Source organism: Sparus aurata, chromosome 23 (assembly GCF_900880675.1).
Source record: "Sparus aurata chromosome 23, fSpaAur1.1, whole genome shotgun sequence".
NCBI classification, from domain to species: domain Eukaryota; kingdom Metazoa; phylum Chordata; class Actinopteri; order Spariformes; family Sparidae; genus Sparus; species Sparus aurata.
In genome coordinates, this window is record NC_044209.1 from 21,076,370 (window position 1) to 21,102,275 (window position 25,906).

Sequence of the window (25,906 nt, forward strand, 5' to 3'; positions counted from 1 at the left end):
ATCACATTTTTACACATCTGCCACGTTCACTGCATGTCCTACTTGGTGTCCACGTGATGCATTTGGTGAGGATGACACCTGCTGACAGAAGAGTTGTACTGCACCACTAACACTTCATTTTTAAGCACGTGATGGTGAGTAGGTGGTAATTAGCAGGTGAAATATGCCCCCAAATAACCACAATAATCACCTTGAAATGGATTGAAAACTACTAATAATTTTATGCCATTTTACAATAAGCAGTGGATAAATAACTGGGGTTTTATTAAATACATTTCCAGGAAACTTCCTATTGGTTTCTGTTGATCTAACATCTGTGACTTGAGTTATTTGGTCCAAGTCAAGTCCGCCCAAGTTGTTTAGTCTGAGTCTCAAGCAAGTCCCAAGTCTTGTCAAGTTGTGAGAGGTTGTGTCAAGCCAAGTCCCAAGTCAAGTCCCGTCCTCGCCTAAAGATATACTGCCGCAGTTTTCAATCTTTATAAAGAGAATAGACAAGGTAGCACAACCTGTAATACAATAATACAATATTATTGGCAAATTTAAGTAACCGGTTCAAAAAGTATGACAATGAATTGTATTTGTATAATAACTAATAATAAGTGAAATGATTGGAGTCCAAGTCCAATTTGAGTCTCAAAGTCCAGATCTCAATGACTGGAGTCCACACCTCTGCTAGTTTCATTCTTACTTCCCCTCGGCAGGCCACTAAATAGGTTGAGGTTAGTTGTTGCAGCAGAACTAGTTATTGCCTAACTTCAAGGTCAGTATCAATTGAAGTTCCCTTTTTGCAATAGTTTGCCTAAATGTCGATTTATTTATAGTTTGACACCATAAATTGCTAATTATATTATGATTAAATGGTTTTGGGGTAATTTTCAATACATTTTGACTTGATTGTTTTGGTAATTTGGGGGCAATTTCAAATAAATTCCAAATACAATGCTTGGTAGTTACCACCTACTTGCCAGCAAATGTTCAGACCTGTGAAAGGAAGCGTTACCATGATTTTTCCCAATGTACTGTGTAGTGTGTTCTTGCAAAAGAAAAAGAAAAAGAACCAGAACTTAAAATAATCAACTTCCCCATTAAAGGCAACAGGATTGAGAGTGTAGCACACCCAGAACTTTATTTGTTTTATTTAAAAAAAAAAACAAAAGCATAGTTTATGTGTTTTTCTAAGATTTTCAAACCTCTGGCATGCATTGCACAGTTTACTGCATTCAAATTCCATAAAAATAGGGGGGTACAACCACACATTTTTCCAGTGGAGACATAAAATGCAAATTAAATCATTCAATATCAAATAACATTCAGATTTCACCAGATGACATGTTTTTGCAATGAAGCAATGGAGCTTGTAATAAGAAAACAATCATAAACTGAATGTAAAAGTTGAACTGGCCATGGAAGTGTTTTGACATATGTATATAACTTTATGTCTGTAGAAATCATTTTAATGAAAAACATCTTGTTTATCCACGTTTCCATTCATCGTTTCAACATGGCCCAGCTTCAACAATGCTGTCTTTTTCGTGGCCTCCTTCCACCTCCGTGTAACCAGGCTGTTGCTTCTGAAATTTCCAGGAGGGCCAGCAGCTCTTGCGTCGCTGAAAGAAATCCACATGGACGTAAATAGTTAGACCTCAGAGAAATCGTCCGTGATGTGGATATTAATGAATAAAAAAACAACTTGTCCTTTTGTAAGGGCAGGTGTAGGATTGAGTGCTCACCTGGATGAGGTAAAGTGGTGATGGTGCAGTTGTATGGTAGTTGATGTAAAGAGCCAACAGTATCAGAGCCAAAAGTAAAACCAGAGCAGCGGCTATCCCGGCTATCACTCCTGTGTTAGCCAAACCTCCAGTCTTGGTTGAAGAATCTGTTTTCACATCTGTATTAACAAAGAAGCCTCATTCTTATATCCCTTTATAATTCATATAACATGACATGATTATATATTCGTAGTACCCAAAACATTTGTTAATTTTGTTTAAATCTTTAGCCACGATGGATCTTATAAATATTAACTCACCATTGCCAGTATTAAATATGTGACGTTTGGTCTCGTCTGAAAGGTGACAGAAAGGAGTCATTTTCATCCTTGGTTTCACGGCAGAAACGATTTTAATTGAGCAACAAAATAAAAATAACTCAGCCTCACCGTCACTTTCACAGCCTCTCCGTAGAGGTGTCGACAGAGTCACATACTCGATCTCTGGTGTGATAGATGAGTCAGTGGAGGTGTCAGTCCTTGAATAATCCTCACAGGTCAGATCTTTGCTCTGCGCGCACACAACATCACAGCACATGAGTATCAGATGTGGCAAATGAGCAGATATTCATCGTTGACGTCCAGCAATACCTCATCTGAACAGGCGTAGTCTAGCCATTCTTGTCTGTGTCTATCCATGCCATCTGAACACCTAAAACAGACGAGATGTATATTTATTTAGAAGAGTTAAAGCTGCACTACAGAATATGGATACATATTTTGCAGGACTCACCTCTGGAGTACATTGCACCAGCTGCAACCAGAGGTTTGGTTGGATGAGAGGCAGAGATCGCAGCTGTCATGTTGCAGGCAGGCTGAACAGAGACACAGGGACTTGCTTGAACATTGATTCTCTTTAATTATTGATTAGTTTAAACTAATCCTAACTAGGATGGATAAGGATCACTCACTAGGCAGTGGAGTGAACTCAACAGCAGAGAAGCTGGTGATCTTTGTGGTGTCAACCTCAACCCGATGGTACTCGTGAATCGTCGGCCGCTGGGCTTCTGTTTCGGAGATATCACAGGGTTAAATACCTGAAGTGTTTCACAAGACCCTGAGGACTGATTGAGTGCTGACCTGGTGATTGAGGAGATGGTGTCGAGACCATGAAGGCATCGGACAAACCGACCTTCACTGGATGCTCAGCTGAACTCATCACATCTAATGACAGCGGTATCTGATAAACAGACAGACAGAAAGATGAATCACATGCATGGAGCTGCTATGAGGGAGAGATCAGGTGCACAGAGCAGAGGTGTGTCTCACATCTTGGTAGCAGAACGTGATGGTTCCTGTTTTGTAAAGCGCAGCCTGAAATGTAAAGGCTCCCTCCGACTCCCTTCTTGGGAGTCTGACCCGCTCCCATTGGACTACGAACACCTCACCTGTAGACAGTGAGTCAGTCAAAGATAGGTCAGACATTCTGAGAACCTGGACCTGCTCAAATATCAGGCGTTACCTCACCATTATCTAAGTATTGCACAGTAGAGTCTTTGGAGTAGCTGGGGTCAAAATTAGCCATTAGAGGGGCGATGTACTGCGTTGTGGTCAGCATACGGTGAGTAATGTCCCCTGTGAAGATGAAACCTGAAAACAGGCCATATGGAAGAATATGTAAGATTTGAGTGCAACTTGTTTTCATGCAAAAAACACTTCTCTGCTCTCAACATGCTCAGGAAAGGTCATTTGAACATCTGTTATAAAATCAAAAAAGTACCTCCTGTTGCTATGGTAATCTGCCTCAGGTAATGTCCGTAAAAAGGAAAGTCAAATGACAGGGCGACTCTCTGCAAAGAGTAGATACACACAGAGATATTATAACACAGCGTTATGTCTTTTTCAAACAAACTCAATCCGTAATTCACATATTGCAGCCACTTGTTTTGAGATGTTCTGTACAATCTAAAGGTTTGTTTTGCACTGAGACAGAATACAGGGAATGCAACATGCTTCACTGTCTGGAAAAAGCCTTATTTTGTTTCATTTCCCTCATTGAAAGGTCATTGTTGATATAGACAGAACACAGCTCTTACTCACTTACTAACACCAACACATCAACATTCTGGCATTACATCTCTACTCAGTATATAGTCATAGACATATAATGAGAACTATCTTATTTTTTGTCTATGACAAAAAAACAAGTATCAATTTCAATTTCTCGAGGCTGCAGCTTCATTTGGTGGTGGCGGGGTCCGCCATTCTCACCTAGATTTCACATGAAATGATGCAACAACCGTTTGTGTTACATCATTGGTCGGAACTTCTGCATTTCCTGTTGTCTTTCCAACAGCTACACGTAATACTGTTCCACTGTCACCCCAATAATATCACACACTGTATTTCAACAACTGAAGCTTGTACTGAGTTTTGCCATAAAGAAGGGGGCACTCGGATTTGAACCGGGGACCTCTTGATCTGCAGTCAAATGCTCTACCACTGAGCTATACCCCCTTTCTGAAATGGAATTAACAAATATCATTTATACAGGGATAGGCATCTCCGTTGATTCTTACAGTCAGCCTGTCTGTGATAAATATTTTTCTCAGTCTGATGTAACTATTTCACAATGATCTTGTTAAAAGAAAGACACAACTTGGCTTTGTTGGAGTCGGTCATTGAGTTGACAGGGTGTGAACTTCTCAAAACAGATTATCTGCAAAATAACTGAGATCCGATACACAGTGATTACTTCTCAGAATCCTGATATCAGTTTCCAAATAAAGAGGGCACATGGGAAAACTGACCCCGCTGCAACCAATGATAAAAATGATTACCCTTGAGTGCAGGCTTTATCATAATGTCCTGAAGACACCTGTCTTTTGATTTCCCAAACTGCGAGCACATTTTGACTCTTACCCCTTTTGAATCTGAGTTTCAGAACCGCTGCTTCAAATGCTGCTTTCGCCAACTATGTAACCTGGACTGGATGTTTGTACTCAGTGTCATATTGGAGAATCCTGGGCTTTTCAGCGTCCAAGAGTTTCCTTTCCTGTTCCTGATCTACCACATCTGTCCATAGTAAGTGAGCTGTATGTATTACAATGATCCCAGGTGTTGCACTACAGAGGTCAAGACTGGGCACGTGTTTACAGCCTCTGGCAGGCCTGTAGGTCTTGGCATATACCAACATTTTCCTGTCCTTTCCTTCTCTATCAATGATACCTCATGTTTTTGACTGAACCTTCTCCCGGGATGCTCTCACATAAAATTTGAGGACAATATCATATAGTCATGCACTCAGATTGTTGGCATATTCTCCTGATGACTTTTGAATGAATACATAGCCTTCATATACTATTACATACCTAAAGATACATTCTTTTCAATATAATCAAAGCAGGGGGCACCCAGATTTGAACTGAGGACCTCTTGATCTGCAGTCAAATGCTCTATCACTGAGCTATACCCCCAGTAAACTAAACCTGTCCTTTGCCCAATCATAGTCTGATAGATGAACATAAATAAAATAAGAAAAGGCATCCACTTTTATGTTTACTGTAGTGAAGGCAAAAGTCCACTGGTTGAAAAGTTCAAATCCTATCACCTGTTGATTCAAATGCTAAGATATACTCTCTATAACAACTGTCACCCACTTCATATTGATGGCCTGCAACATGAATAACATAAAGAAATGAAGTTTTATCTTTGTGTGTATACTCAGACTCACCACAGCCTGCTTGTATGAATTTGACAGAATGCCATGGACTCTGACTTGGCCGTGGCGGACGTCACTCATGTCAACCCATAATTCCCGCGTACGCTGGTCTTCTGGGCCAAAACTACGCCATGTGTAGTACTTGCCAGAGTCCTCCTTCCAGACAGAAAAACACAGAGGATGAGAGGCTGTAATGGTGTGACACAGAGTGTGACATCAAGGGTTCACCCTGCAAATCATATGATGTCATATACCAATAAAAGAATTCTACCTTCCAAAAGAGGGCAGTGTTTAACTCCAACTAAAACAAACAGAACATGTCCAAAAGCCAAACATATAATAAATGCCATAAGTCATTACAGTCCACTGTGGTGCAGCACTCACCACTACGCGTGTCATGTTGTCTGGCAGGGTGTTGATGGTTAGTCCGCCACCCAGGACAGCCCTGTTTATCCGAGCGTGGCCTGAAGATGACCTCTGGGCTCGGTGAGGATGACTATCCCCTCCAGTTGACTCTTCGTGTTGCTGGGAGATCACACTGTACCAGTTGTCTGTCCAAAATAATAAATATCAGGTTCGTAAGTTGAGCTGCTCATTATGGGATGTGATGATAGAAGCACTTGCATGCTTTTCTAAACCCACTGATCCAAAAAATAGCTTTTCTTTACCCTGGCAAACTGTCTGGAAACATTTCAGATGCCAGTTTTATTTAGGCTCTTGAGAATGATGTTTACAGTTTCAGCCAATCACCCAAACTTGAAATGTCAGTCCAGTCTGGTCAGTTAAAGCCATTGTTGAATGAAGACAAGAACAATACAAATACGATGTAGTGACGCTCGGAAGGAACTGTCAAACACACAAACAGTGCAACCATACTTGGTAAGCAAACCGAGGTAGGTATGCTTTGTTTTAAAGTGTGGGGTGTTTCAATTGGGGGCTTGTCTTACTTTCAAGCCACATATTTCCGAGTTGATGTTCAGAGTTTATTTTACTGTAGCTCCCCTCTGTGATTTTCTATTGAGTGTGGAAAATGCATGTCTTGGAGTTATGGACATCTTTGTCCTTGTACAACCTCAGTCAATAACACAGCTGTACATTTGAAGTCAGACGGTGCAGATGTTTTGACTGAGCTCCCAAAGGTCATTTATGTTCATATGGTATGTTCATCTAAGAACTTAAACCTGCTGGTTTATGGGTAATTAATCGTTTCAGTTATTAATTGTATTCTTGTTGTTGCTGATGCACAGATTTGTGCTTTTATATGCATGGCACTTTTTTAAAAAACAAACTTGCCTTGTTTGCTTGTGTAAAAATGTAATGATCAAAGACTACACGATCAATAAATTATTCAGGAAGACTGCGGTTTCAGCTAAATTCAAAACCATATCTGGCTTCCAGAAAACCAATCTGCAACACAAGTTTGCTTTTGAGGCAAGTTTTAAAAACAGTTTTCTGAGTTTACAGTCGCGTTGGAAAGTGTCCAGTCATGCTTTCTCTATTTGAGCAGTGGAGACTTCATAACAAGGCACAGATGTATAATATATACATGGCAATTGTTTTGAAGGTTAACAAAAAAAAAGTTTGAATAAACTGAGTTGACCTTATTTTGGAGCTGCTATGTCAAATGATTCAACCCATCTTGCACAACATTCAAACTCCCAAATGTCTGGCATCCTGTTTAACATCTAATTCCAGGTTGTCACGCTATCATATTACACACAGGGATATTGGGATATTATAGTCTTCAACTTGATTAATTAAAAACTAATTATGAGTAGAGTATATTTAGAGAATGACTTTTTGACCAGAAGTCAGCTCCGGGATGTTCAAAGAGTATTACGGTGCGCGGTTAGTGATTGCGGCGTTATTACGTACTTTACGGGACATGGCGGTGACGTCACGAGCAGCCTATATAAACCCCTGAACGGCGCTCCACTTTCGCGGGGTGTCTCTTCTAACCCTAAATCAGGATGACCTCCTGTCACTATCGTTCGCTGTTTTCTGCCTGGCTTTCAGTGAACGACAGGAGGTGTTTGAAGTCGCGTCTGGAGCGTTTACGAAGAACAAAAAAGCCACGGGAGTCACTCCGTCGTGTTCGGTTTCCCGAGCAGAAACACCGTGGATCTCCTGCCGTGGTCAGCCCGGCTGCCGCGAAGAGTTTGCCTCTGCTGCTCCGGTGTCTTCATGCCGGGACAAGTAGACAACTGAACAGATTAAAACTGAGCAGGGTGACTCAGCCGGATCCTCCCAGTGGTCCAAGTTGAAAGCCCAGGCTCATACACCTGTTAACCCACGATGTAACCGTGTTAACCTGCAGTGTGAGGTGTTTAAAGTTGTTTGCTGATGCTAACGCTAGCTAAAAGTTGCAGGTAGCTAACGTTAGCAACAGCCCCCCCTCCCCCCTCCACTATAGGAAGCATCCATCCTACATGTTGGATGGCTGTATTTGCATTTTCAATACAGTTTGGCTCCTGAAACATGTTTTAATCATCTGCTGCAGGTAAAAGTGGACTTGCAGTCAGGCTTGCTTTGGATCCACTGCTGCAGTGCATTGGACACATACTTGAAAGTTTAAGTTTGAGGTGGAAAATTATGTTTGACTGTCATGTGACTCTCACACACCTGATTCAAATGAATTAAAAATGGCATCCCGTCTCCCATGCGGCGCATTAATGCTGTGCCACCTTTATGTCTTACTGCTGCTAAAACAACATACCTTTTTCATGGCAGACTTTTGGGCTTGTCATTTGTCACTGAAACGTGCTTTTGGGCCAAACTCTTGTGCTGACTGTACTTAGTCAGTGGGAGCTGCATTGAGAAACACTAAATGCATCTAGCTACATCCTATGACTTTTTATGAAGAAATGCTTCCAGAAAATCAATCACCACACTTCAGATAATGGATATTTGACTGATTTTTATTCCTGAGTGGTAGACAGGGCTGATGGAATGATTTCCCTTGACGAGACTGCAATCACACTGTGAGCACAATCACAAATTTGAGGAATGACCAGCGTGTAAGAAAATAAGTGATAAACCTACTCTCTGAGGTGTGTTCATTTATTTTCTGGAAAGCAGACAGATATATTGAGTTTTAGTGAGTTTCTCCATGCAGCTCTCTTCGATTCAATACAGTCGTCACCAAAGCAAGATTCAAGGACTTAATCACCCCTCCTTCCTCGAAAAGCACCGGTGAAACAAATTTAGCCGAGTTAATGGTTGCTCTGCTCCATCACATGTCCCATTGAGCCGTGCCAGTCAGCAACACCTAAATGGACTGCAGCGGCCTTGAATGATGTCAGTGTTATCAATGACATCTGTGCTTTCTCTGCTATGACATCAAAATTAAAAATCAATGTCTCAAAGGCAGTCACCTATTGTATTGTTATGAAAGCTAACACATGGAAGGATTTAAGGACACAAGGATCCCAAGTTCCCTTAAATGACTGTCTTCCCAGATAAGTGTAACTTAAAAAAATGATAAATAATTTGGCCCCACTTTGGGCAGCCCAGGTCATTTGGTGTGTTGAATGCTTAATGCAAAAGCATGAAATACAAACTGAGTAGAGAAGGATTGTGGGTATAGACAAAGTGCATTAGTGCACATTGTGTTAATGCCTGAATCTCAAGGTTTGCTAAACCTCATGTGTTTGAACTAAGGCGGATGGGCGTAGCTCACTGGAAATAATATGACAGTTAAAGGGAACTCCACCTATGAACAAACCCACATTACAATACAAGGTGTCTCCTGTGTTTGTCTCAAAATGGTCTTGAACAGACATGCAGAGGCAAAGCACGCTTAGTGTTCAGGTGTTTGGCCCGACTGGCCCGCTGTCTAAAGGAAATTCCGCCATTTTGTTCATGTTTTGAAGCCTATAATATAGTAGAGACCTTCCTCATATGCAGACCCACACCCCCTCTCCTACTTTTACAAGCCTATATTAGTGAGCACATTAACACACTACAATTAAGTGCTTCTTGTTTGCAGCTTTGCAGATGTTCATTGTTAAACATCAAGTAGTCAAAGCAGCTCAATTCAGTCCTAAGACAAGCTGGATAAACAACATATGAACGCACTCGAGAAGATGAAATCTGACATATTTAGCTTCTAACTCGCCTTTACGGACGCCAGCACCCAGTCAGCGCAGCTCCTCGCCTACCAGTGAAATGTTAGTTACATTGGTCTGGTGCCTGCATTTCTGTCCTGCGTGTGGGAGGGGAACACAGGCCTGTTGGTCCCTCCGCTGTGTCCTGTGCCAAACCCCCAGAGTTCAGACCGTGTGGGACTGTAGCTGGCAAGCAGCACTGCTTTAAACACCACTCTGCATTCCCACAATTATAACACTGATGTCTGCTACAGCCATCACAACTACAATGCGTCATTTAATGAGTCTCCAAAGTGACACCCCGACTGTCTTGACCTCATCGGGCGCTAATTGTATTTGTTCATGAGCGTTTCTCTCCACCCTTTGATTCAATTAAGTGGTGCGTCAGTGCCTTCGTGGCAGCGCGTATATTAAACCTTGATGTGCGATTGTTGAACGCTGGACCCGCCCTCTTCTGGCATCCATGAGGTAAGAGGAGGAAGAGTTGGTGTGCGAGCAGTTGTTGAGGTCTACAGTGCAGCAGATAAACATTTACTGGCTTAAGCTGGGAGGGGTGCAGGCTCAATATGAAGTTGCGTCTCATAATATTTACCCACATCATCGCTCTCATGGGCAGTAGTATTGAACTCACTGGCAGATAACCAGAACAGTGAGATGGGAATCATATTGTCCCAGCTGTCTAGGAGAAACAGAGAAAACTCAGAACTTTTCTATGAATTATTCACTGGATTGCACATTGGTTCTGCTCCTATTTTTTTGCATTTCATAACAATTCAAACAAAATATTCCACCAAGTAAAATCTACATTTTGAGACTGATATTAAAACTTAAATTTAGTGACTCAAGTGACTCAAATATTAAAAACTCAAATATTAAAAACTCTGGTATCCTTATTGTAAAAATGTGGTACTTTCAATCATTTGGATGCCTTTAATAAACGTATTGATGCATTTAAATGTCCAGCGTGATTCACAGGTATTTAGGGGCAGAAATGGAATATAATAATAGTCATTATTGAACTTGTTTTTGTCATCTTAGAATAAGCTTTTTATTTCGATAGAGAGAGCAGGTCACCTTCCAGAAAGTCCTCCATGTTGCACCGCCATGATTCCACAGTAGCCCAGAATGGACAAACCAAACAACGGCTCAAGGCCAGCCACCATTTTTGGCCCGCTTGCTGGGACAACAGCCATTTTCAAACACAGCCTTCATTATTATTTTTTATTTTTAAGAATAGTTTAGAGATTGACAGGAAACAGGAGGGGTTGAGGAAGACATGCATCACCCAAACTGCCTCGACACCATCGATTATCGAAAAATGTTTTGTCATTCGATATTCCCTCAGTGTCAGTGAGCCAGTAAGCTTGGAGCACGCTTGTTGTGCCAAGACAGAACACTGAGATGGGAATCTTATTGTCCTGGCTGTCCAGGAGAAACAGAGAAAAACCCTCTGAACTTTTATATAAATTATTTGCTGGATCACACATTCATTCCGTACCTTCTGTTTGGCATCTCATAACAATTCATTCAAGTGAAATCAAAATGTTGATACCAGTGAGCCAATAAGCTTGCAGCATGCTTGTTGTGCCAAGATGTGATAGTGCTGGTGAGTGTCTGGAGGCACGGAGGAAAAACACAGGTCACGTCCAGAGTTGGGCTCACCACTCTGCAGTAAACTGTTTTTGTTTTTTTGTGTTAGGAAATAATAATGTTTTGTTATGACAGCTATCATAAAATTGGCATTGAAAAAAGTATAGTTCAGGAACCGATACTGAAGTCAAGGTTATGGTGTTGGTACAAGTATTGACATTTTGTTAACAATACTCAACCCTATTCGTGACTGCATCACGCTTTGTTGTGATGCTATCGCCCTGACACAATACATTCACAGACAAACAGCCTGACAGACAGACAAGGAGGGGAATGATTGGCGATAGGTTACAGCGATCCACAACTTAAAACAAATGTGAGCCAGGGTGCATTAAGACAAAATCTATCCACAGACAGACAGATAAACATCTGCTCCAAACTGCCAACACTGTCGCAGCTGGTAATGATAGAAGTATATAAATCTTTTCATCTTCATCTATTTGTATTGTCTTTAGAATTCAAGCCACGTTACTTTTGTCTGATATGGTGATTTGACACATACGAATTTGAGGTTTTCACAGAAAATATTGACTAATCTTCGGGCTAACACCTCACAGTTTCTGGTCCGTGCTATGAAAATTGTTTTAACCACACACGTCCTATTGTTTCATAAATTCTTGTGTATATGATTAAAGACTGTTTCAAAGAAATCCGATGGGAAAGGGTTGCAACAAAATACCTAAGCGGTGAATCAATAGCACGAAGATGGATGTGCATGAAAAGAACAGAGTGCTGCCTCAGATAGAAGATCATGAATAACAATAGATAATTGACTCCCCTATTGTTTGTTTTACGGCTAACATCCAATCCATTAGTCTCTGTGCCAGCGCAGAAATAGTTTTGTTGAGTCAGAAAGTAAGAAAAAAAGTTGATTGGTTGCAGCGGTCAAGAGCCCAAATGAGGTTTGTGCAATTAAGTATAAATTTGTTTGTCTGCACTCAGGCAAAGAATGACAAACACTCGGTGAAAGACCCAGGAGGGCAGAACAGGAAGCCCTCTTTTCAAATGAGAGGGCAGATGTTTTGGACAGAGAACTGACCTCTGCCCACTCTTACAGGGGCAACCAAACCACAACGTTTAGCTGCCTTTTTCTGAGCGGTCAACCCGGAGCTGTCTGAGAGTACACGCCCTTCCTGAGCAGAGCCTGGAGGGGCTGGCATGGACTCCTCAACATCACCCACAGTAAACACGCATAGTTCATTTCGAAGCATGTGGTTGAAATGCAGATGGTGCGATTCGTCAGCCTCATTCCACTGAAAAAGTTTCTTCCAGATAATCAGGCCGAATTGAGGAAATACTTTGGAAGTTGATAAGATGTTAAATCTCTTAGAATGTGTTCTCCATGGAATGAATGCTTTCAGAGGAGCCTCCTTTAATAAATAACACACAGTAAAGAAATGTGACAAATTCAATTTATACCATCCCTAAGGGTGCGAGAGAGAGTTAGATTTCACAATAAAACCATAAATACAATCCCAATTTTGGTCAAGTCTTGTCAAGAGAACATGAGTGCACTGATTGCCTCACATTTCTTCTGTTATGGTGACAACAAAACGCTGCATGGAGTGGAGGAGGTCAAAATTTGTTGCTAAAAGATAAGAGCAATGAATGAAGTAAACAGAGTCCGAGCCAAAACCGTTTCCCTATACAAACGCTGTTCCAAATTACAACACGAATGAAAAAAAGAAGTTGCTCAGCTGTTGGCAGATAGCTGTTTTTGTTCCTGCCATTTTATTTTTCCGAAAACACAACCACGCTTCGCAATCGCAAGTCAAACTGCACATGACTTTTATAAAATAGAAGTCGATCTGAGACCCACAGACAATAACATCCTATCTACGATCCGATCTGACAAAACAACCGCACTTCTCTTTCTTCCAGTCACTGCTCAGCTCCAATATGTCTGAGCAGCTTCAGGCCGTTTTTGTTGAGCAAACTTCTCAACGGGAAAGGAGACAAGAGGCCAAACACTGAGGTCATTGTCGGGCACACAATTCATTTTCAGTCCGGGACTCTGTGTTTTCGCAGTCTGGTTCAGATGGTGCAGATGGGTCTCTGAGGACCAAAGTCATTTTTAAAAACCAGAGCTATGTATCATTTTAAGTGACAAGGCAGATAAGAGTAAATTAGGCACAGGAAAGGAGGATATGGAAGGTTAATACTGACAACTGACCCCTTATGTTGCGAAAACATCTGAGCACCCCTTAAACATTCATCTGTGGGGCTGCTTCATCTGCGACATGCTTCCCTATACGAGCGCTGCTCAGCACATGAGGTGAACTGCTGGACTGAATGTTTTCGATGATATTTTAGGGAAAATTGCTAAGGGGATGTTGGTGGTTTATTTTTGATGGGAAGTTGGGACATCTCCAGCCGTGTTTGTGGCGATAAAATCAGTTGGTTTTCAATGCAGACTTTGTGAGATGTCTCGCTGTGTTTTGTGATGACCAAATCAGGCATTTTCAGCCAGAACACAGCGTTGTCAACAACAATTGAAAAGAAAACGTAAGCTGAAGAAAGTTACAACATATCTGTGGTTTGCAGAGCCGACATTCATTCAGACAATAGGGTTGAGGAGGCAGGGGACACGTTTGTAGGGAGTGACCAGTGGAATTCTTCAGAGCTGGGAATAAATGATTATAAATCCCCCAAACATCCTGCATATCCGTTTAAAACACATGGCAACTGATAAATCCACATCCACTCCCCTCGAAAGCCTCAACCTTTTTTTTTCTCTGTCTAGCAGGGAGGCAAGACGAAAAACAAAGTCTCCATCTAATTTTAAACCTCAGACGGGCTGTTTGTGGGCTGTTGTTTAGAATCTGTCGCATGCTTGTGGACGAGGGTATTTTTATTGTACACTTTATTGTAAACTAGGTCACTCACTTCTGTGTGTAAAAATGAAAAGGGCATGGCATGCCCATTTGCTGCTCCTTAAAGAGTCCTGCTAAAGTTATGCAGTTTTGAATTGAGTTAAAGTAGCACAAACAGCATAAAAAAAAATCAATATATAAGAATATTAACAATCCCTTTAACTCAGGAACAAATAGATGCTGCACGGACTTAAAAACAGTAGAGATAAAAAGGTGAAGAAGCTGCAACATAGACTAACACCTGTGACGTTAAGCATGTGTGAGATGAGCACAGGTGGAATAAAAACAAAGATGACTCACCTGTCTGCTGCTGAGCCCAGAGCAGCTCTGTTTGGGAGAGACAGAGGAACAGCATCACCAAACTGAAACACATGTCGGACAGCAAAAGACACAAAAAATTCAAAAAGCAAAACAAAGCGTTGTCTCAGCTCCTCTCTTCTTCTTCTTCTCTTTGCAAACACAACTCTCTCTGACTCCCACTGTACTCTCTTCCTCTCTCTGCACACACCACCACCACCACCCTGTCTCTAACTACACCCTCTCTCTCCTCCTCAGAGCTGTTCGTCCGTTGCCATGGTGATTACAAAAGACACAAAGATCTTCTCATGAAGCTTTGGACCAGAGACGAGAAAAGTCGATCATCTGCACACATAAAAGACCCTTGACATTGAGTTATTATCGTTCTGTTTTCTAGAATAACACAGCATTCTGGATTCCAGTGTAGTTAAAACTCTCTTCAATCATTCTGAGTGATAAAAGTATAAATAGGACAGTCCCGTGTGCACTGTAAAAAATAAAGAAAAATAAAAACTGTAAAAAGAACCACTTATATTACAGCAAAAAATACTCAAAATATTAATGCTGCTCACTCTTCATTTTTTATGATTGAAATACATTTTTTAGCTTTAATTTTACATCACATAATTGGGCAGTTAAAATCAAAACACAAAGCATGCTTAGCAGATCACAAACAATTAGCAAGTTAATAGATAAATATATGAACCCAAAATCTTCAACTTATTCGTCAGCTCACAAAAAAATATATGTAACTGCACAATACTTAAAATATAAATAATAATAATAATACTAATGTGATACAGAAACTAATCTACTTTTGCTGCTTTTGTCACTAAATGTAATTTTAATGTTAAACTTACATGTAACACTAAAAAAGCATTTCATAGAAAAAGTATGTGTACAACATTTCTGAAAAAGAAACTTGTTATTTTGCATTAGACATCTTAATACACAGTTTAAGATTGTATTTATTGGGGTTTCCTGTATTTCAAAAATATGAATAAACAGGAGAAGTTTCGAAAAAATTCAAGATTTAAAAAAACATATTCTTTTTTTACAGTGTTGTCTCAGTGTGAGCAGAGTGTATGGCGCCTCCCTCCGTCCAAACCAGCTGCAGAGACATTGACAAACCTGACATGAGAGATTAGACGTGGACATCACAACCCTTACAATGCCAGGCCTGAAATCAGTGCTATACAATATCACACAGTCCACGTCAGGTCTGTTTATGACTCTTCAAAACATCGGCCGTCTGCGCTCACAACAGCACCCTTCTGTGGCCCACATGGAACCGAAAACTCTCTTTGTTGCACTTTGATTTCCAGTGGTTATGTAAAAGCCGTGTTTTTTAATGGCATGTAAAGCTGACAAAAAGCAGGCTTTACAAGCACTGTGGCTGACTCCACCACCTCTCTTAGCCACCGCTTTAATCATTTCTATCTGGCATGAGAGCAAACATGGAATCCCTGGCGAAGGAGGCGTTTATTAGATCCACAGCTGGAAAGGCAATAAGTACCCCGTCCTATAATCCACAGCACACAGTGTGCCCAGCAGCTTGTGAGGGGATGTGCTGACTGTAAACAAACAAATACACACACAGAGGATGTATAACTAATCTTTTTTAATGTCTTTCATGTCTCCCTATTTTCTGAAAATTAAGATGCAATATTCAGTGGGGAAGCCAGGTGGATAAAGAGAAGCAGTTAGTTAGAAATATGGAGGTAAAAAATCAATCATAAGTTGGTGTCTTTGATCTTAAAATTGGGGCTCGATTGTGTCCAGGAGAATAAATCACACGTGTTTGTGCAATCTAGATTAGATACAGTGTCAAACTAAAAGAAAAATACTTTCCTGGGAATTTAGCCAGCACAGGATTGATACATAAATGAGGGAACCTTAAGATAACTTACAGTAATTTATCTAAAGTTCTTGGGAGAGGTTACATGAAATGATGTGAAGGAGTGAAAACGGCCTCAGTGTAAACATCCAGAAAGGAAATCTGCCCAAATGGATCATGTTCACTTGATAATCCTGCCTGGGGAGCAGGAGGAGTCACCCATCTATCACGTCATGATGCTGTATTGTATATCTCGCTCTCACGCCTCATACAGTATATTCACATTTGTTTTGTTCTACTGCAGTTCACATAGCTTGATAGCTACAGTTACAGTTACATTCACTTTTACCACTTATGTAAGCCAACACATCGTAACAATCTGACCTGTGTATAAAGAGTTTTTTACCCATTATACATTTGTTTATCTTGATGCTCTTGACATGTTTGGCTGTACTTAATATAGATTTTACTTATCAGCACCCAATATTGGTTGTCAGTCTCCTTGATTTCTTATAATCAGTATCGGCCCTGAGAAAGTCATGGAGGTCGACCCCTTAAAAATTTGTGGTTGGCTTTTGGTTTTGGATTCAGATGATCTCCTGAGACCAGTTCAGTTTTATGTACCTGCTTTTTCAAAAAATATAACCTGATGAACACTGAACTTAGTTATTTAGTGACATTATTGTTGATGAAGATTTCTATATTCCACAGTGCATGAGCATTTTAAGCTAAATTAAGCTTAAACCATCATAAGTAAAAGTACTAATCCGCCTGTTAAATGTCCCCTGCAACTGATATATTCATATATAATATATTATTATATTATTATATGCTTATACATTATGTAATTGTGAATGTGTAAGTAGTATTTCACTGCTGCTGCTGGCTGGTTGAGGTGGAGCTAGTTTGTATTTTATATAAAATCTGACTCTGTAAAGTAAATAACAACTACAGCTGGCTAATAAATGTAGTGGAGTAGGGCTGTAAAGCGGCGGAAAACGGAAATACTCACGCACAATATCTTACAAGTTCTTTAAAATCAGGCTGAAGTGGCTCTCAGCTCAACATGGCTGTGTAACCTTGACAACGAAGACCCGGAAGTAGCCATTTTAGCCCAGACGATGCTACTTCTTTCCCTCCACCTAAACAAGTCGTTTTTTTTAATTTAACTTTATTTTGTATTTTTTTTTACCGAACTTGGAACATATCATTATCACATCCTCATTAGACGAATTCAGTTTTCAAAAGTGATTTCCTAACAGGAGGCTGCCGACAGGGGGAGACTTTTAGCAGCTTATTTACAGAAAAAGCTCTCCGTCGCACTCTTTTCTCCTCTCCGTGGTTAGAATGACCTAATGTGTCTGTTAAATACATTTCTGTCCGATAAACATTTAAATTGCACTCAGCTAAAAAACAAATACCCAATAACACATATAACCAATCGTTAGAACAGTTGATAAAGCTACGTGGTTATATAGTAGTTATACTGCATGAAACGAACGCAAGGGGGTATAGCTCAGTGGTAGAGCATTTGACTGCAGATCAAGAGGTCTCCGGTTCAAATCCGGATGCCCCCTCTTTTCTAATTTTTCCGCTTTTGCTTGAAATACACCTTCCAGAGAAGGAAGCAGGCATGTTAAACAGCCATATAAAACATGCCATTTACCGCTTTAAGGTTATATTTAATTTCAAATACGACAAGATGTTTGAATATCTTAGTCAGTGCCCTTGACAAGATTTTAGAAATACTGAAGTTATGCCCACGACCTTCACCCATCCATTGACAAAGCTTTAGGACTATTGGAGGAATCTTTGAATTTCTCTGCGTTCTTGACGTAATATCAGTGCTTATAAAAAACACTTATAAAATGTATTTCTCTGCTTAAAAGAACATATTGATAGGTAATAAAATAATAACTGTCAATAATAAACGGTACATTTACGGTTCATCATATTAATTTAAGTAATTTGACTGTTAAGAAACAATGAAATGGTTCATAACATTTATCAAGCAACTGCTAATGTTAAAAACGTGTGCAACTCTCTAATGGCCAAATAATGTATATAAATGAACTACATAGTATTCATGAATCATTTACAGTATTATGAACATCATTTGCAACTTTCCAATAAACAACTACTACAACTACTAAATAGTTGATAAAGCTTGTAATTGCTAAACGATTAACTCAAGTTAAATTAACTATTAATTTGCATTATTATTATATTTCTTATATATAATTGTTTATTTTTATGATATGAAAGATAAGTAGTACCTATTATACTGTATATATATCAAGATATATAAAAATACAGAGGACATGACCTCGGTGTCCTCAATGGCAGCTGCCGCCCTGATTAGAGTATCTAAATCACTCTGCATGACTTCTTCTTTGTTCTTAAGCTGCTTTGAGTAGCAGTGTTGGCACTATACTTACATATTTTTGTCATTACTCATATTCCAGGTATAAGCCCTCATTGTGTATTGCTTGTTGGAACAAATAAAGTTAGAGCTGTAGTATGGACAACACATACCCAACGCATATTTGCAATAATAACATTTATTCATAAAAATTACACAATAAAATATATACTCATTTAAATAAGACTCATAGTCCTTAGCAGCCATCTCCTTTTCCTATTGCTGTAATATACAGTAAGTAATAGTTCAAGAGCTTAAAATAAATTACAAACAAAATATACTTTTACACATCAGGGGCAGACTTGTGTCCTGAGTGAGGGAGGCCACAGGAGCCACGGTACGTGCTTATCATCTCTTCTCAGTTATGCATAAAAGTCTTGCATGATCGAACTTTAATACTAGGCAATTCAAAGCTGTTTTGTAACCGGTTGAGGCACTATAAGTGCTTGGCAGCAGGAGCGATTCAGGGAAATGAAGAAAGAAAGTAATCGATGGTGAAAATCCCCAATCAAAGGTCGAAATGAGATCATGGTTATTACAGTCAAGGAGAAATGAAAGGGCCTATTGCAATGTACTGTAAAACACATTCTTTTTTTTTTTTAAATGCCTTATTATTCAACATGTTTGGAACAACTTTTTCAGCTCCAGTGACCAATGAATGCACGGTACTTTAATTACCAATTCACAATTCAATGACACAGCTGAAAGAACTCCAATTAGATGTTTGCGGTGTCACATGGTGCACTTCCAATCTGTGCCGTATGGCTGATTATAGGACAATAATCAAACCACCAAGCAGTCCTTGATCAACATCTGTAAGCTGAAACGATTTCTATCCAGGCATTGCCGTTACTCATCCACCCCGAGGCTCAGCCACACGGAGGGCGGCCGCCCCGTGCAGACTGGTAACACAGCTGGGTCAGACATACTGTAGGTGTGGCGAAACAGGCGCCATGTTCACAGGACTTTGCCCAAAACACTGGTAAGGATCCCAACACTGCAACCTTTGCAGTGCCTTTCGAGGATGGCTCAGTTTGAAGAAGTTAGTTCCGCTGGAGCGAGCTCTAGTTTGCGACGACCCGTGACTTCATCCAGTCCAGACTGGCAGGAAGACTGGGAGAGGGAGAAGAGATGAGAGGTGGTTACTTAAGCAGGATCTGAAATGTGTTGTAAAAGGGGCAGTTCACCCCAGAATTAACACATATTTTGCTCCTACCTGTAGTGGTACTTGTCCATCTAGATAGTTTCAGTGTGAGTCGCTGAGTTTTTGAGATATCGGCCATAGAGCGCTCTGCTGTGTCTTGGTGTTTAAAGAAAAATACATTCAAAACACTCAACAGCAAAGTGTCTTTGACCAAGATACTGAAGACAATCCACAGACCTTGTTGTGAGGAGTTTCATGTAGGAACAATTTTCTTTCTGCATCTACTAATCTGCCAATTCTTGCATATTGCACCTTTAATGACATTGTCCTCAGCTGAACTTCAACAATAGCTAAATTACTTCGTTTATTTGGCTAGCCTATTGACAATGAGTAAATGTACACTTCCTTCTGTGAAGTGACACAGAAAGTGACACGGAAAAAGTTCCAACATGCAAATGCTGACCTCAAGGTCTGTGGATTATCTTGACTAACTGGGTCATTATTTCCGGAAAGAGACACCGCTGTTGAGTGTTTGATTGTTATTTGTTGTCTTTTTTTTTTTGCACTGTGAGCAACATTATTATCAAGAGACAGTAGACATCTGTACAACTCACACTGAAACAATCCCGACGGATAAACAGCACCACAGCTGAGATTTCTGGGTGGACTGTTCCTTTAAGGGTTGACTCACAAGTGATAACTGCAGCCAGAAAGCAAGAGTGTGAGGTGTGTAAGTAAGACTCACCCTTCTCCTGTAAGGGCGCAGCAGGCCTGGACATGCCACGAGTGTGTGGTGATGGACTCGAGTGTGAGGATCTGGGAGATCTCCGCCGCCGTCAGCGAGCCCTTCACATCTTGTTTGTTGGCCAGAATCAGGACGGCGGCATTCTGTAGATCCTGAAAAAGAAACAAAAAAAAAAACAGAAGAGGCGTTACTGACAGACCTGTGAAGTTTCCATTGGAAACCCCTAAAATGCCCTCAAGGCAATTTACAGTATGAGGAACAAACAAGCTAAGCGAAACATTCAGGCACATGACAACACACTGAGTCACACTGAGTCTGAGCTGAAACTTCCTCATCATGTTGTGTCACGGGTTTATTATCCATTGCGCAATCAGAGCAAAGAGTGTGTCTCAGACGTCTGAACGTGAATACCAGACTAACAAACGGGTTTTTTTTTTACGTCAAGGCAGCAGTCACACTGAAGCAAACCTGCTGCAGTCTGATCTAATAAAAGACAAAAAGACAAAGAAAAACATGCGTCTCTTCGTTCGTACCTCGTGTGAGAGCATCCGATGCAGCTCCTCTTTGGTCAGAGTGAGACGCTCGCGGTCGGTGCTGTCCACAACCAGAATGACAATCTGAAAGAGCAACGACATGCATTAAAATCAGTTCATAGGCACCCGATCAAGAAATATCTCACATTATCAGAGCCCACACTATCATGACTGTTGTAATGATATCATAGGGGACACACAGACGTATGTAACACATTATAAATGATTATGTAATAGTGATAAGTAACTTTATCAATAGGCTACAGGCAGCAGGGGTTTGATAATAAGAAGCCAATTCAGGTTAATGTGTAGAAGCCTTTAAACCTTTAGCAAGCTTTCTGTTGCCAACCGTCATTGATATATTGAATTTGAAATGATTCATGTGAAGAAAGCAAGATTTTCTGGTGTATTTGGAAGAAGGTCAGCTTAATCAAATCTAAAAAAGTGCAGACGAGGCAGTTTCGATAGGAGTTTCATCCGAATGCCATGTGTAGGACTTTTGTGTTTTTAGGAAGGAGCCGCGAGCCGTACCTCTGTGTTGCAGTAGTAGGAGTACCAGCTGGCTCGGAGGTTCTCCTGCCCGCCGATGTCCCAAACCAAGAAGTGCGTGTTACGGACGGTGATCTGCTCCACGTTGCTGCCGATGGTTGGCGACGTGTGGACGGCCTCCTTCGTCAGGCTGTTTGGTGTGGGAAGTTGGCAACATTTAAAAACACGACACCAGGCAGATTTGTATAGTTAAAGACACTATTGTAGCTCCAGGAAGTCACTTACAATTGATAGAGGATGGTTGTTTTTCCAGCGTTGTCCAAACCCACAACGATGACTTTGTGCTCTGTGGGAAAAGTCACAAAAAGGAAGTGAGATTTCAAGCTGAGCGCTGCAGGTGGCTTCACCTAATCTGGAGTTGCACAATTTCTTTCTATGCATGGAAAGTGGAATGTACACAGCGATAAGATAAAGACAGGTACAGGACTGTGATGTACAGAACAGAACAGAACAACATCTCCTGTCTACTGAGAGGTTATCACATCACTGCATAGCAATAATATCAATCCAACGGTGCCAGGTGTATTGTGTCTGAAGCAGTGTTGTGTTGTCAAGATACTGTGTTCAAACATTACTCTGGTTAAAGTTAAAGTATCTGATATTAAACTCGCTAAAGTATCATAAGTAAAAGTAAAAGTAAAAGTAGACCAGACGCATGTTTACACGCTACGGATGAAGTGATTGGAACCTTTTTTTTTTGTTTGCTGATAAAATAAATACAGTTAAAATGTGCTACTTTGACTCTGTCGCAGGATGGAATCTGCAAAGATACTTGTAGCTAAAGTATCAAATGAATGTAGTGGAGTAGATGTACAATATCTGCCTTCATCCATCGAAATATTACAGAAATAACAGTCTTTAAACCATCCAATATTAAATGTACTTTAGTAACCAAAGTCATTTTCTGCAGGTAACTGACTTAAGTATCAAAAGTAAAAGTAATTCATGCGTATATTTACAATGCTACGGGTCCACTGATCATCGGCCTGGACCATTTTTCAGCAGTTTTCTGATTGCTGATACAGTAAATAAATGACAGAATGTGCTCCTTTGGCTCTGATGCAGCATGTAATCTGCAAAGTAACTAGTAACTAATGTTATCAACTCAAAGTTGTGAGTGAAAAGTACAACATCTGCCTCCAAGATCTGGTGGACTGGAAGTGTAAAGTAGCAGAACATGGGAATACTGATTAAAGCTGTACAGTAAATACACACATGTTTTTACTTTCACTTATGATGCTTAAATACATTTAATATCAGATGCTTTAAGACTTTTACTCAAGTTTATACTATATGTAAGGCGTTTGGGTGCTTTTTACAACACTGTGCACTAAAGTTACATTACATTACTGACTGTACATAAACTATACACATTCAGAATTAAAGCACATTCATATGTAAAGGTGTAATCAGACACATGGAAGCAGTCTGTGTATCACTCTCTCTCACGTCTGTGGGTGTTAATGTAACTTTAAAGCGTTGAACAGCAGCTGATCAACAACATTATGTAACCGCCATGTGTGAGTCTCGGCTCTTCTTACCTCTGTCCCCGAACACAGCCATCATCTTCGTCAGAAGGAATCCCATGATCAACAAGTGTGTGAGCTGAGCTGACAGCAGAAACAGTGCAGATCCAGTGAGACGCTGCTGCTCGAGCTGAACTGGAGTCAGTATCTGTCAGGCAGACTCCGCTCCTTCATCTGATAACAGTTTCTGCCTCAGAATAGCAGAAGTGGGTGGTGCTTCTCACTCGGAGAGGAAAGTCCTTTTGGTATTTTTTCAGCCGAGTGAGTCACGGACAAAGCGCTATAGTGACGGTGCGTTCAGGTGCTGTTGGATTTGTTTAAATCATTGTTACAGGAATAATTGTTCAGGATGTAACTTGTGGTGCTGTTGAAATGTATTGTATTATGCTGGGATGTGTTTCTGCCAACCTTAATTGATATACATGGGGTGGACAAAATGATAGACACAACTGTATTACCACAATCATTCTACAGGTTGCACATTTATGGAAAGAAGAAAAAACAAATCCCAGGCTTTGTCAGTCATTTGTTTGAAACTTTTTATTATTGTCTTTTCCTATATTTGACCAACCATGGCAGTTAAACAGCCAGTGTTCAGATTGAGAGAAACAAAACAAGTAGGAGATGAAGATAGAAGAAAAACATGATAAACTATACAAGCAACAAACAAAATGAAAATGAAATGAAATTAAAATTTCTTGATCATTTTCTCCCTATCATTTCCAAACAAGGAGCCCATACTTTTGAACTATTGTTAACCCTGAGGATAATCTGTGTAAAAGAATAATAATTAGTGAGCTCATATCTCAGTTCTTTAAACCTAATTTTGTCTTTCAACTCCCAGTGTCTTAGGACAGCCAGGGTCAATTTCACCCATGGCCATATAAATTGGGATACGTCAGTCGCCCAAAAGACCAGACCAGTCAGAAACACTTTTCTTAATGGCATGTTTCTCAAATAGTTGTAAGTGAGATGTTGTCAGTGGTCTGTTATTTGTATGCTCCATGTGGTTTTAGTAGGCTATTCTACAAAAGTCCAGTTCTTCCTTTCTTTCAATGTATCATATAAATCACGTCTAAACAAAAAAGAACACAACAACTGTTTACTATATGCGTCACTGAGTCATCACATAACATCAAACTTCTGAAAGTGTCAACGAAATCCTGCCTGAGCCCCTCGCTGATCAGAAGCCGGAGTTCAGTCAAGAACACTTGAAGGCAACATACAATCACACTCGTTGCTTCTGGCACGCTGACGACAGGAGTGCACGTGATGACGCAGCTAGTGACTCGCATGTCCAGACCATACATGGAAAGGGGAAGTTAAACTATGTTCCTTCCTCTGTTGGTGTCAGGGGAGTGTTATTATAAACAGAGAACAGAGAGCAGAAAGCAAAACTGCCGGCAACAAGGAAACCAATGAAGTTTCCACTGTATGGTCCTTCTAGGTATTTTCCAGGGGAAAATAAAAATGATAGTAACCTGACACAGCAAATCAGCAAGTTACCTTTCCAACCCATGAGGTTCAAGATGATGATATTCACATGATCACATCCATTGATTCCCTGTGAATTTCCAGTTGTTTGTCGACTCAGCCGTCCTGACAGGTTAAAGAAACTCCAGGTTCCTCTCCACCCACACATGTCGTCACTGGTACAACATTTCACATCAGGTTTCTTAACATTGACTTCAATACCCACTAACTGAACCATCTACCCCAACATATAATGTTTGTATGTATTTGTCTTTTCATTTTTACTTTAAAGCCACTATGACGTTCGTTTGGTGTCACAGCAGGACAACAAAACAGCTGTCATCTTTTGTCCAAAGAGGATGCCAAAATCAACACAGACTAATTATTATAGTTTCAAGGTTTAAACTTTTATGTTTTGCCCTGTAAATGACTCCATAATGTACCTGGGTACAGCTTTGAGGTAATTGTATTGTACATCAGTATTTCCACTTTATGCTACTTTATACTTTTACTCTACATTTCAGAGAGCATAATATTCTCAGTCTGATACATTCAAAAAGTCCAATATTATTGGACTTTTAACCCCATGCCACATGTATTAACACTCACAGCTACTGCCTATGATAAAACATATGATTAGCATTTAAATTATGTTTTTTTTTAATGGAAAACTGTCCAACAGTTTATCAAATAGATAATATTAGCTCCATCTTGATGAGCTCTGATAGTGATCTGCCATATTAATGATCCAGTAATGTAATGCAACACTCTGAAAGGGCTCCCTCTGTCAATTTACACTGTGCTACTAATTCATAAGTCACCGCTGGGCTGTAAGCTGTGATTGGCCCCACAAACTCAGCTCTGGGGGAAGTTAGTTACTTTGATATTACACTTCTCTCATCTTGGCACACGGGGCTCTCCACATCACACCCTGTTAATTGCCACACTTACGCAAAGGCTGGAGTCTGAGTTTCAGATGGAAACCGCACCTTCTTCCTCCTCTCTTTGTGACATTTCCTCAACAGCCTCGACAGCGAGATGCAGAGGTGATGAGAGCTCTGGATGTGAGAGATATCAACCACATCCTGGAGACAGAACTGCAATGTAACTGAAAGACATGGCAGGTGTGATTGCAGTCACAAGGTACAATCTGTTTCAGTGCATAGCTCTTGCAATCGCAAATGAGGAAACAATAAAGTGACGACGTTTCTGGTACATTTTGTGATTCACTCATATTTGTACAGAAGGTTTACACCCATCAAAGCACCTTGACTGGACTGGTTAGACAGACGGGGTGATGATAGTTATATTAGACACATCAC

The 25,906-nt window shown here is 40.4% G+C and overlaps 2 protein-coding genes and 3 non-coding genes across 7 annotated transcripts; 1 reads left to right on the forward strand and 4 right to left on the reverse strand.

Annotated features, from left to right (window-relative positions):
• Positions 1–1,100: 1,100 nt before the first annotated feature.
• Positions 1,101–17,277, reverse strand: LOC115575467 (plexin domain-containing protein 1). Of its 3 annotated transcripts, none has more exons than XM_030407591.1 (15): positions 17,209–17,277; positions 14,359–14,385; positions 5,814–5,980; positions 5,442–5,585; positions 3,489–3,558; positions 3,236–3,358; positions 3,038–3,156; positions 2,849–2,948; positions 2,680–2,775; positions 2,502–2,583; positions 2,360–2,420; positions 2,159–2,279; positions 2,030–2,065; positions 1,731–1,888; positions 1,101–1,607 (listed from the first exon to the last, which is right to left on the reverse strand). In XM_030407591.1, exons 3-15 carry the CDS (start codon positions 5,826–5,828, stop codon positions 1,497–1,499), a joined length of 1,236 nt encoding a protein of 411 aa, XP_030263451.1. In that variant the 5' UTR covers positions 5,829–5,980; positions 14,359–14,385; positions 17,209–17,277; the 3' UTR covers positions 1,101–1,496. The 3 variants fall into 3 exon arrangements, with proteins under 3 accessions (XP_030263451.1, XP_030263450.1, XP_030263449.1); XM_030407590.1 differs by having other exon boundaries at positions 17,205–17,267; XM_030407589.1 differs by lacking the exon at positions 17,209–17,277 and having other exon boundaries at positions 14,359–14,558.
• On the reverse strand, positions 4,154–4,225 carry trnac-gca (transfer RNA cysteine (anticodon GCA)). Its single transcript has one exon. It is a non-coding gene; the product is annotated as a tRNA-Cys (tRNA).
• Positions 5,113–5,184, reverse strand: trnac-gca (transfer RNA cysteine (anticodon GCA)). The gene has a single exon. It is a non-coding gene; the product is annotated as a tRNA-Cys (tRNA).
• A 420-nt stretch (positions 17,278–17,697) lies between the features above and the next one.
• Positions 17,698–17,769, forward strand: trnac-gca (transfer RNA cysteine (anticodon GCA)). Its single transcript has one exon. It is a non-coding gene; the product is annotated as a tRNA-Cys (tRNA).
• A 974-nt stretch (positions 17,770–18,743) lies between these two features.
• arl5c (ADP-ribosylation factor-like 5C) lies at positions 18,744–23,336 on the reverse strand. Its single transcript, XM_030407611.1, has 6 exons — positions 23,127–23,336; positions 21,811–21,871; positions 21,568–21,715; positions 21,037–21,120; positions 20,504–20,655; positions 18,744–19,727 (listed from the first exon to the last, which is right to left on the reverse strand). Exons 1-6 carry the CDS (start codon positions 23,170–23,172, stop codon positions 19,679–19,681), a joined length of 540 nt encoding a protein of 179 aa, XP_030263471.1. The 5' UTR covers positions 23,173–23,336; the 3' UTR covers positions 18,744–19,678.
• Positions 23,337–25,906: the final 2,570 nt, after the last annotated feature.